The sequence below is a fragment of the Balaenoptera musculus genome, chromosome 10 (genome assembly GCF_009873245.2).
Source record: "Balaenoptera musculus isolate JJ_BM4_2016_0621 chromosome 10, mBalMus1.pri.v3, whole genome shotgun sequence".
NCBI classification, from domain to species: Eukaryota; Metazoa; Chordata; class Mammalia; order Artiodactyla; family Balaenopteridae; genus Balaenoptera; species Balaenoptera musculus.
Window position 1 is genome coordinate 70,016,530 of NC_045794.1, and position 13,292 is coordinate 70,029,821.

A 13,292-nucleotide genomic window follows, 5' to 3' on the forward strand; every position below is an offset into this window, starting at 1 on the left:
GTGTCAATTTCTTATAAAGTTAAATATATACTTACTTGACTCAGTAGTTTTGCTCCTGAGCATTTTTCCTAGAGAAATGAACTTATGTTCAATCAAAAACCTATACATAAATGTTCATAGCAGTTTTATTTGTGAGAGCCAAAATTGGAAATGGCTCAAATCTCATTCAGTGAGTGAAAGGATAAACAAATGGTGGTATATACATACAATGGATACACAAAAAGGAATAGAAAGCAACAAACAAGAACAAACTCATGTTACACACAAAGACTTTCATGGATCTCAAGAGCATTTTGCTGAGTGAAAGACAATTTCAAAAAGTTACATACTGGGACTTCCCTGGTGGTGCAGTGGTTAAGACTCTGCTCTCCCAATGCAGAGGCCCATGTTCGATCCCTGGCTAAGGAACTAGATCCCACATACATGCCACAGCTAAGAGTTTGCATGCCACAACTAAGGAGCCAGGGAGCCACAACTAAGGAGCCCACCTGCCACAACTAAGACCCAGCACAACCAAATAAATAATTTTTTAAAAAAAGTTACATACTGTATGATTTCATTTACATAACATTCTCGAAATTATATAATTATGGTGATGGGGTGTATATTAGTGGTTGCCAGTGATTAGACTGGGGGGAGGGTATGACTCTAAAGGGAAAGCAAAGGAGTTTGTTTGGGAAGATGGAATAATTGTCTATTCTGATTGTGGTGGTAGTTACATGAATTTATACATGTGATAAAATGTCATAGAAGCATACACAAACCAAAAAAAAAAAAAATACTGCATGTGAAAACTGGTGAATAAGGTCTGTGGTTTAGTAATGGTATTGCACCAATGTCAATTTCCTGGTTTTGTTAATCAAACTTTGATTATATAAGATATCATTTGGACAAGTTGTGTGGAGGGTATACAGGGAACTCTTAGTACCAATTCTGCAGCTTCTATGAGAGTTTTAAATTCAAAATAAAAATTTTGAAAATGACTGAACTTCATGTTTAAGTTCTGTGCATTTCATTACATGTACATTATAACCCTGTAAAACATTTGAAGTGCCTTCCATGCCCACATATGTTACATAACAAGGTGTCTGCCTTATTATATAAGAAAAAGGGCTTGTGCAATTATGACAATGTATTATGAATGGAGGGGTATGCATACCTCAGCTTTCTGCAACCGAAGATAAAAATATTTTTAAATCACTCGTATGTCTAGAAATAATACAAATAATGATGTGGTATGTTCATAGCATATACAATAATTTGCATATTATCCAAACAGTTGAATGAACTAAATCTAATTATTATTACATCTGTAACTAATTATTACAGATGTAATAATGTACAGTGAAAAAAGCAAGTTGCAGAAAAAAGATACCACTTAGGTTAATTTTGAAAATAATACTCTAAAATTTTTGAATACCTATATGTAGAAATACTAAAAGGTAGCTTATAAGTGAACTTCACTTTATAACATTTTATTTCTCTTTTTTAAAAAATCTGGATAATAAGTAAATAGGTATTTATTTTTATCTGTGCTGTTTATGTCTTGACTTCTAAAAATAAAAACTTTTAAAATAAATATTTAATAAAATCTTGTTTATGAAAAAAAGCAGAAGGAAGAGGAACTCACAGTTCTTTATTAAATGAGAGACATTCTCTATTTTTAAATTAAGTTGCTTGGTTTGGAGGTGAACCAGGATCCACTTGCTTAGAGAAGTCATGTTCCAAAATTCATACCCCTCATTTCATTGTGAAAATATGAGAAAAAATATTATGAACTTTGTAGATGGGGCTGCAAATGTGACCTGATCAGAAAACAAAGACCAACGAGAATTTTGCAAAATCGCTATTTAAATATTTGCTATTGAATTGCATATAAGAAATGTCTTATCTGACATTAACTCAAAACTGTTTATTGTGTTATAACCGTACAGAATGTTTAATATTACAGTGTTTTGGAATTAAACATACATTTTTGTAGAACAAGTATTAAAAGCATGGTTGATTATATTCCATTTTTAAGTATATCCATTTTGCATGACATAGAAGAACATACATATTTTCTTTATGATTTCTCTACTCGTTAACAGTAAGAGGAAGAACGGTGTTCAATTTGAAAGCCAGTGTTTTCAGAAATAGAACTTGAATATAAATACATATGCGCTACTGGACTTGTAGCTAGCCTCTTTATGAAATTTCTAGGTTTGCATTTAAGCTGATAGGCGGCACTGTTGTGAAATTGTGTGTTACTGTTAAATTTCACTTCTAAATTTGATTCCCTGTTAAAATCTGGCTTAATTAGTAACTGACATTGTTTTCTACTTTGGAAGAAACAATCTTTTGGATATTAATGGCTTAGATGATAACAAGGTTTTGGGAAAGCATGTGTTCACAAATATTTTCTTGACATGTAGGTATTGTCTTGTTTGGAGGAGGGTGGGATTTCTGCGTTTTAAATAGGTGTAGTGAAATTGTGTCATTAAATTGAAGCAAATAAAACCTGATTTTAAAATCCTGAGGCTTACAGATAAAGCCTCTTTAGCCAGCAGGAGAGTCCCCTATGTGGTTAACATGTTTTTCCTTGTTTTGTAACTGGTCTCACCAAAATTGTGGTATTGCTTTGATAGTTCCCCCTTATTCCTGTCTGGTTCTTTTGATGTCTTAGTATTGATGGAGCTATTCTAATGGGAATATTAAATACATACTCTTGTGCACTAATTGAAATAAAATCCGGAAAGAATGTGTTACATTTTTTGGACTAAAATCACAAGTGTAAATTGGAAGCCAATTGTTATTTATTTCATTTTCAACAGTTTTCTACTGAGGTTTTTTTGACAAAACAATTGTATCACTTAGCCAGATACATTTTAAAAAGTGACTGATGCTATAGAATGGTTTCTATTCTGAGTTCAGTAATAGCAAACTTGCTCACTTAACAATGAGAAGGTCATGCATATGGGTGGGAAGGTGGGACGGGGATGTAAAGGAGAAGAGCAAAGATCTGGATCTGAAAGAAGATGATCTTTAGATTCTGGTTTCATGAGTTTTTGTAGCTCATCATATGGGAATAGCTTTTTAACCACAGCGATGGTTTTATGGCTTTCTTTCACTCTATTTAAATTTTTCTCACATCAAACATTAAGGACAATGCTTTCTCACAGGACTTCAAGCATCCTGTGGTTTGGGTGAAATCCCAGCTACTTTGAGGCTGCTTTGCATTCCATCATGGCATTTTCTCCCACTTCAGGGCTGAATCCTGATAAATCCTTACTTAATGATATTAGACATTATGTAAAAACAATATTTTATAGGCAAGAAGTGACTCTTTCAACTCTTAAGTTCAGCCCAAGATAGTAATAAAAGTTCTGAGAGTAATTTTAGATGAAATAAATTACCTAACACATATGTCCTTAAAATAAAATATCTTGAAACTTCTATCTATCCTTACTCCCAAATTAGACTTCATTTATAGTATTTTTATATTAATAATGACTATAATGAGAAGGTAGAGGTCTTTTGTGACTTTGTAGTATACAATTATGTGATGAAAGGCATTTCAGGGAATTTTATAAGTGGTAAAACATAAATATTGCAGAAAATAATCCAATGTGACATTTCTAACGTTCAATTAAGAATTAAATAATATCCTTGGTAAATAAGTGATGTTAAGTTATTTAAAGTTTCGTCAGTTGCCTTTAAGATTGATTTTCATCAAAATTACTGTACTAAAGTATTTTCTTTTGTTGTACAGACTCAAATAGCAAACCTCAATTTTAAAATCGGCTCTTATTTGCAAAAAATGCTTTGACATAGTGCATTTGTTCTGCCTGGGCTGCAATAAAGGATTGTGGTATCATTTTGAAGAAGGTTGTTTGACAGAGCCTGTTTGTTTATTTGGGGTAATGTGAGCTGCATTCAGAAAATGCCATATTTTGTTTCATGATTGTATACATTCTCTCCCACTGCTCCCAGGCAAGGCTTGTAAGCAGAGAAGACACGGATTTAGACCTTTTTTCCATGACCAGTGGAAGTGCTTTGTCTGTGAAGAGAGAAAAAAAAAATCAGGCACACAGACACTCAGCAGGATCTTCAAGTAAGTTGTGGTTTCCTTCAGAATTAATTTAGAAATCACAAATGAATTGATGGAAACTAATGCCAGCAAGCATTCTTTTACAGATAAGGGGTAGGATGCCAGCAACCAGAACTGCCCAAAACTATGCATTTGAATTTTTTCCTTCTTTAAATGTCTTCTTTTGATATAAACAGAATTAAATTATTTCAAAATTAATAGCATCAGTTTTTATTTTAATTGTATTCTGTGACTCAGTGGTCTACTCCCCCACCCCCCAACCCCCATGGATTGTATTGAATTCTTTGATCATTTAGTTCTAAAAGAATTTGTTTAGGCTAATTGTAAAAAGTTGGATTTATATATCAAAGTAGTGTGTTTTGGTCTTTTGTCATTAATTTAATATATATTATAAGTAAAGTTTGTTTTTGAAGGAAATTTTTTTTTAAATAACAGATTTTAGATAATAATATTATACTGTCAAAACCATGCTCTTAAAAACTATTTCCTTTGAAAAGATGACAGTTTATATTTCTTAATGATGACTTTTTCCAATTGTAAACTTGTCACACACATCTGTTACCTTTAATTTGGTAATATAACTACATATATATACATATATATATACATATATATATATATCATGGTTTCAACAAGAATTGCATAGCAGTTCTTAACTCTGAAAAGATTGTAAACTTTAAAAAATATCTGTATCTTAGGATATTTGGGGGTAATAAAGCCTAATTTTTTCAAATTCTTCAATTAACTTACACTGTAGAGATTTTGAAATATCTTCTAAAGTGTTATGGTATATGAGTATAAAAGATGTTTCATTTAATACCGTATTTTGTTAATTTTCCCAAAGTATAGTGAACCTCAAAAGTCCACACATTAACTTACACTTCATTTTAAGGAATAGTTATTCTCTAAAAAGATTTATTATTCATTGATGGTATGGTTATATACACACAAAGTCAATATTTGATTGAATATGAACAATTCAACAGTCCAGATGGTGCTCTTCAGATAAATGAAAACTTCAAAATGATTCTCTGACTTTTCATCCAGATGCTTGGTATTATTAGATTCCAGTCATTTAAATCCATTAATATGTGCAAGTTCATTTTGATAAATTTTAATTTTGTTTTAAAATTATTCTTTTAATATGTCTAACTTAAAAATATTTCCCAGCCTTCAAAGTTCTTAGAGTGCTTGAATTTTCCTTACTTAATTATAGAATCTGGTCATGAAAGGTTACCCTAGTCAATATGGTTAAGAAATATTTTAGGTTCATTCACCTAAGTAAAATTATTCATTTAATATAAATTTTCTACAACAACATAATGTGTTAATTACATCAATTTTATATATATATATATATATATACACATATACATATAATACCTTTCAGAAGGAATCAACCTGTGCCACACATAATAATGAATATTGCCATATCTGTTTTAAGCATTGCCTATTACAAACTCATATCACTTCGAAGCAGTGTAGGTAAAAAGAAACAAACCAAATAAAATTTTAACAAAAATTGCCTTGTCACTGTACAGAACAACAAAGCTTCTGTTCATAATATACCATCTGAATGTTAAAACATAAATAACTCAATGTCAGCAACTATCCTGAAATGCACAAGCTTCATCTTTCACTTACATAAACACTGAATCATAGATTTTAGAGTATACAAGATCATTATAGAGAGTTCATTTCTTAACACTTTATCTAAGAAACTGTAGTAAGGCAATTCTCACTGTAATTTCAATTAGTTTGTCAATAAGTGGCATTATTGCAAACACTACTAATCACTAAATCTGTTCATCCTCACTGTAATTTCAATTAGTTTGTCGATAAGTGACATTATTGCAAACACTACTAATCACTAAATCTGTTCACTTAGTGACAATTTAAGACAAGCCACTTTAGAAAAATAGAGTTTTTATTAAAAGGATGAATATGAATAAATACTACTTGCTGAATTATTGTAATTACTAGTTTACTATAATAGTCATGTAATATAATGGTAAAAGATGTGAGTGAGCTCTGACACCAGTTTGCCTAGATCTGTATCATGACTTAATTTCCTCATCCTTAAAATGGGAATGATACCTACCCTGTAGAGTTGTTTTAGGATCAAATGTAGCACATTTAGAATAGAATCTGACTCAGAATAAGTGCGTAGTAAATGTTCTTTGTAATTGCTACCCACACATAGCTGTAAAAAAAAAAAAAATCAATTGAGGTAAGATATTGAAGTCTCTAGTGTCTAGTCACATGGGCTAATGAGCTCAGCTGAAAAGAAATGTACTCTTAATAGTTACTTGACTGAAAACATTGGCATAGCTTATTATCCATAGAAATCTTTTAACTCTCAAAGTCTTTGGGTCCTAGGCCCCTATGGTCCTAGGCCAACCACTTACAGTCTTGGTATTTTGAAAGCTCTTTTTCCTCCAGCTGTCTCTCTCTCAAAATCTTGTCACCTTATTAAAGCTAAAATATTTCTTTTAGCTTTGCAAGCCAAATCTAGAGAGTAGTTTATGGGATGCAGCTCTAAAATCTTTCAGCCTTTGAGCTTTTCTAGGTATTTCTCTTTCAATGTTGCTATAATATTTGTAACATGTATTCTTTACAATTAGATGCATTCAGGTTTAAAAACCCCATTCCACCATCACATATAAGTTGTGTGACCTTGGATAAATTATTTAACCTCTGAGAATGAGTTTATGATCTATAAAATGGAAGTATAATGTCTATCTCATAGAGTTGTACTGAGGAATAAATAAGTAAAAATATATGTAAAGTATGTGATATATTGCCTAGTAATAAGTAAGGGCTTAAAGTATAGTCCTTGTTGTTTGTATTGTTTGTTATTGTTGTATGTTTTATGTTACTGCTGCATTACTTTAAATAACTTCAAAGTAGAGTTGTCTTCCTTTTCTGTGTGTCAAATAATTCCAGAACCACTGTACTTTCAGCATGCTATCCATCTCAAGCAGTACTGTCTTTTCTTAGAGAATTTCCTGATTTTTTGTCCTTTTCCTTTTAGGTCTTATTGCTCTCTTACAAGAGGCCAAGGGAATCTGCTACCTATCTTTATAATCTATCTAATGACTTGAAAAGAGATGAAAGAGGTCACATTCTTATTTAAAAATGTGCCATTTATAAAATGACTATGCCAAGAAATTTCCTCATTTAGACAATATTTAGATTAAAATATTTGATTTCCTTAAATGGTTTTGGTTTTGGTTTTCTCGATTAATGTTCCCATTTAATACTTAAAATAAAGGATGCATTACAATAATAATAACTTTATTGCTCTAGCAATTTATAGCTTAACCAATTTCTTTTAATTATCTTTTCTTATTTATAGTGATTATTTTTCTTTGATAGGTAATATAAATGAGACTTTGAGAGTTTATTTAATTTGACTTTGGCACAAAAAAAACTTAGCAAGGGAAAGCAGCAACTTGAATCCATCTTTTCTTATTCCAAACTCAGTGCTATATTGTCTTCTATTCTTCCTTGGGCCAAAATATATAGCTTAGTTAGTAAGAATAGAACATAATTAATGTAGTTCCTCTTATTCATTCATTCATTCATTCAAGAGCCATTTATTGATTGATCATTGCTCACTATATACCTAGTTTAGGTTTCCAGTTGCCTTCTCATCATCTCTGCACTTTCCAGGACATACTCCATTTTCAAAGTTAGCCAGGGACTGAGAATCCACAGTACCTCTGTAAGAGTGCATACTCAGCCCCAAATCAGCTTCTTCTTTGAGCATGTCTAAATTCTCATGAAATGTAAGCCCTTTTAATATGGTACTGAATTTTCTGAATATGGAAAAAAATATTTTTCAGAAGTAAAACAGCTAATGTTGTTGGAGTGAAGAAGGCTTCTTGGAGGCAATATACTTGATCTGTACCTAGAATGACATTTGGGATTTAAGTAAGGAAAAAAGTGGAAATACATCCACTAAACGAAGGCAAAGGGTGAAATATATTTGTGAAACTTTGAGGAGTCCGTCTGGACCAGAGGTTCCACATACTGAAGTAATGTAAAATAAGGTTGAATTAAAAATGAAGCCTAGTTTCAGGTAAGTTTGAAAGTAAAGTGGAGGAATTGGATTTTCCTACTGATAATGAGTAACAAAGATTTCTGAAAATACCTTAGTGTTTCAGAAAGCCTAAGATCAGTTGAAGAAAGGCATTCTGAGTCAATCCTAACATTATACAATGACTCCAATATATTGACAAAGTAATTTTATAGCTCTTATCAAAAAAGGTTAATTTGATTATCAAAAGTACAAAGTGAAATGTATAGTTTACTAGATGTCAGTGCTCTGTAGTATGTGGAGATTGAGAGACTAAAGGTGGTAGCTAAAGCAAAAGCAGATTTCAAGGATGACCATTAAAGTTTACTCCAAATTTACTAAGTACATTCCATTAACATAAATTAAAATTTGCAAGTCAAGAATTATTAGCATGTTATATATTCATGTATGTCTGTATGTATATATGTACATATATATGGTATCTAATTTGTACATAGCTGCAGTATACACACATAATGTGCATTTATAATTCCTCACTGAGTAAACTTAAGACTTAAATAGTGTTGCATATATCTGTGGGTCATTATATAAACCACATCATGGGTACGTGGTGGGTGCAAGCAATTGCATGCCTACAATAAGCAAAGCACTGTACAGATCATTAAGCAAGTACAAAGATGGAGAGGTACAAGACTTAGAACAACCAACACAGTGTTGAAGAAGAAGAACAAAGTTGGAAGGCCAACACATCCACTTCAATACTTACAATAAAGGAAAAAGCAAATTAAAATGAGATACCACTATACACCTATTAGAGTGGCCAAAATCTAGAACACTGACAAAACCAGATGCTGGCAAAGATGTGGAGCAACAAGATCTCTCATTCATTGCTAGTGGAAATGCAAAACGGTACAGCCACTTTGGAAGACAGTTTGGCACTCTCTTACAAAACTAAACATACTCTTACCATATGATCCAGCAGTTTTGCTCCTTGGTATTTACTCAAAGGAGTTGAAAGCTTACGTCCATAGAACAACCTGCACATGGATGTTTATAGCAGCATTATTCATAATTGCCAAAATTTGGAAGCAACCAAAATGTCATTTAGTGGGTGAATGGCTAAATAATCTGTAGTACATCAGATAATGGAATATTGCTCAATGCTAAAAAGAAATGAGCTACCAAGCCATGAAAAAACATGGAGGAAACTTAATTGCATATTAATAAGTGAAAAAAGTCAACCTGAAAAGGCTACATACTGTATGATTCCAACTATGTGACATTCTTGAAAAGGTAAAATTATGGAAACAGTAAAAATGTCAAAGGTTGTACGGGGTTGGGTGGAAGATGAATAGGTGGAGCATAAAGGATTTTTAGGCCAGTGAAAATAATCTGTATGATACCATAATGATGAATACATGCCATTCATTATACATTTTTCCTGACCCATAGAATGTACAAAACCAAAATCCAAGAGTGAACTGTAATGTAAACTGTGGACTTTGGGTGGTTATATTTTGTCAATTTAATTTCATCATTTGTAGCAAAGGTACCTCTCTGGTGGGGATGTGGATAATGAAGGAGGCTATGCATGAGTGGGGGCAGGAGGTATATGGGAAATCTCTGTACCTTCCTCTCAATTTTTCTGTGAACCTGAAACTGCTCTAAAAAAATAGTCTTAATAAAAGTGAGCAGGGGAAAAAAGAAAAAAAGTGAAAAGAAAAGCTCAGAAAGGTTTTCCTTACCAGCTATTGCCTGAGATTTACTTTGGAATAGGTGGGATTTAGCTTTTAATTTTATAAATAAATTGTCCAGAGCTAAGGACGCAGAAAGTTGTAGAGCTGAGACTCAAATCTGAGTCTCCTGATTCCTAGTGTAAACATATCAATTGCTTCCCATCCAACTTGTCTGCATCATGAATGCTTTGCTTCTATCTATCTCAAAGTAAAGATGGGACAAAAAGACAATATTATAAATTATGACTTCTTCTTTAAAAAAGTACAAAGAGGAATTGTATATGCTTAGCACATGGAAAGCACTTAAGAGAATAAATGAATTTATCAGCCATTGTTGCTTTTCTCCTATATCATATATTCATATCACCTTATTTTTCAAGGGATATTATCTTCTCCAGAACAGGAGACAACATTTCCATCAATATTTTATGATCTTCTCTCTAAACTGTTTATATGAGATTTATACTAGTAAATGGTTACAGATTTTAAAGAAAGGTTGTAATATGTTATAAATAGCACTCTATTCTGGAATTCAATCAACATGAAGACAGAATTTTGAAGGACTTAGCCTCTATCAGGGAGGAAAATCTAAACACTTTATTTCAGATTCCATTGGCCACAACAGTGTGGTACTAATTTTCCATGTTTCTTGTTTATTCTCCTTCTCCCCTGCTAGTGTGTATGTTCCACGGGGGCAGGGAATTGAATGGCGTATCCTTGGTGCCTAGACTAACTCTGGCGCATGGTAGGGCCTTTGATGTATATTTGATGAATGAATTAATGTATGAATGAATGAATATGGCCATCCTTTAGCTGCATTAGAGCCAAAAAAGAGAATATCTGACATTTTTTTCGAGTTCCGTGGCGGGAGGCAGGCTGTACTGACAAAGAAGGCGGGTGGAAGGTTTACTGTTTGGTAGACATTCAAGTATCTGCCAAGGCTTCTAAGAGCACCTGGCCTGTTCAAAATCCTGGTACTCTTATCATTAAAGAGAACAATCTACCTAAATGGCAAGGATTTCCTTCTGGGTGAGTCCTTCAAACAGCCCAGATCATGAGCTGCAACTTCCCATAGATCTAGCCTACATGAAGCCAATCCTGTCATTTGTTCATTCAAAAGTATGTATGGAGTGCTCCTTGAAGGCCATCGCATCATGCAGGGGAAAGAGTGCTGAGCCACAGCAGCATAATTCTGGCCTTCGTGGAGTTATAATCTGCATAAATATCAACTGTGACAGTCTGGGTCCAATCAGGAGATAGTTATTGTAAAGTAGGTTAAACAGGGAAAGCTTAAGTGTTATTTATGCTAAAGGAACAAGTATAAAATATAAGGAATGGTATATCCTAGGGCTGAGGAAGAGCACCCAAGGAAGATAAACTTGGAAGTTCGGACTTCATTGGAGAAGGTGTGATTTGGCCACTGAATAGCAGAGAAGTTCTTGGTTTAGCCAGACCGAGGCTGGTCTGGGGTTACAGGGCAACTCTCTGGAGTAAAGGAGGGGGGCAGGTGATGAGCAGTGGTAGCGTAGGCAGTGAGTGGACTTGATAAGGGCAGAAGGTGTGCAGGCTTAGATTTCCCTGTGGAGAGGACAGCACACAGGTTATGGTTAGGTCGAAGCTGCAAGGTTGCAGAGGGATCATGTTCTGGGCCTGTGGCTCAGGCAGCTTGTATCAGAGGGCCTCAAACCCACAAGGCCAACCCCACCACCTCCATCTATGCCAGAAATTGCAAAGCCTCTTCCTCTGGGAGTGACCCTTCAGTACCCTCTACTGAGAAGGCTTCACGTTTTTCTCACTTTAAAGGAGAAACGCTTAAAGGAATTCTTTTATCACAAAACATGTAATGAAGGGTGTATTCATTGCTAAGAGGCAGTACATTGATAACTGACACATATGCATGTACTAAATTACTAGTCTCTGAATACAGTCATTTATATATATATATGTGTATACGAATTATCAGTATATGTATGAAAAATATCCTTATAAAAATAAATTGGACTCACTGTTCTCCCAAAGAGATTCACAACTTGGACCAAATTAAGGCCTAGTATTATTTTACTCAGGGTGTCGTAGGCTAAAAATCATGTTTAATTGAGAAAAATTGCAAAAAAATTTTCACAACTGAGAAAAACTGAGAAGTATAAGACCTCAGATTGTTAAGATAATGTTGTCCCATCATTCTCTTTCTTCTAAGTTTTAGAAACTATTGATACTTCCAGCCTATAAAGCCATGTCATTAACTAGGGAAAACAATTAACTAGGGAATGACTTTAATAAAGTATAGCATAGCTCTTACTAAACTGGAATTATGAAGCACAGAGGTGAGAGATGATTGATATGTCAATTGCATTTTTAAACACACTGAGAGACAGTGTGGTATTGGTAAGAGTATGTGTTAAGAGATTGAGAAGTCAATTTCTAGTTCTGCCTTGGCTCCTCACCAGCTTGTTTGTGACCTTAGGTTTGGTAGGAAAAGGTACCCTGGAATAGTGGAAAGAAATTTGGAGAAGGACAGATTGAATTTGAATCTCATTTCTCACACATATGTTTTTGTGAGCTTAGGTGAGATACTTCATGTTTGGTTTGTTCATTTAGAAAATATCCTGGGACTTCCCTGGTAGTCCGGTGGTTAAGACTCCGCACTCCCAATGCAGGGGGCCCGGGTTCGATCCCTGGTCAGGGAAATAAATCCCACATGCTGCAACTAAGACCGGGCGCAGCCAAATAAATAAATAAATATTAAAAAATATATATATCCTGCTGAAAATTAGATGAGTATATAAATATATATTCTGTGTTCATGTGGGATGGGGGTGAGAAAAACAAACATAAATGAGATCCAAGAATTCTTATAGGTTTAAAATTCCATAATCTGCAACTAAAACAATAAAACTTTATATATGACAATTTTCCAATTAGAAGGCAACAGAAGCTATTATTTCTGATGTTTTATTGTGTGAAAATCATGTTTGTAACTGAAAATTTTCTCCATGCCAGAATACTTTTAAGTGACCCTGATTTCAATCATTGCTTAAATTATCTCTAATTACTTGAGCTAAGCATAGTCAACTGAGATGGGGAATAAATAAATCTTTCTTTTAAATGTTTTCTAAATAAAGATCAGAAAATTCCATCATTTATGAGAAATGATGGCTATTTCATAAAATCAAGTTGATTTTTAAAAATTTAGGAGTGATTCTAAAACTCAACACGCTTACTAAAATAATTTGGCTTAAGAATATTCTACAGTAAATGCTTACTTAGTAGTTGATATCTTCAGTCTCTCCTGAAGGGAGCAGTGTTATGTTTTGAAAATTCTAGTATATTTATGGGCAAAAACCAGAAGGAAAGAGAGGATTTCTCTCTTTTTTTAGGGGATCTCTTTTGAAAATAAGGCTAATAACGTTAATAATACTTTAAA

The 13,292-nt window shown here is 33.4% G+C and overlaps 1 protein-coding gene across 1 annotated transcript in view; it reads left to right on the plus strand.

Annotated features, from left to right (window-relative positions):
* LRRIQ1 (leucine rich repeats and IQ motif containing 1) overlaps positions 1-4,125 on the plus strand; it is a 191,651-nt gene extending 187,526 nt beyond the window's left edge. Inside the window, 1 exon segment of the mRNA XM_036866543.1 lies at positions 3,973-4,125. Within this exon segment, the coding sequence (XP_036722438.1) occupies positions 3,973-4,125 (153 nt within the window).
* Positions 4,126-13,292: the final 9,167 nt, after the last annotated feature.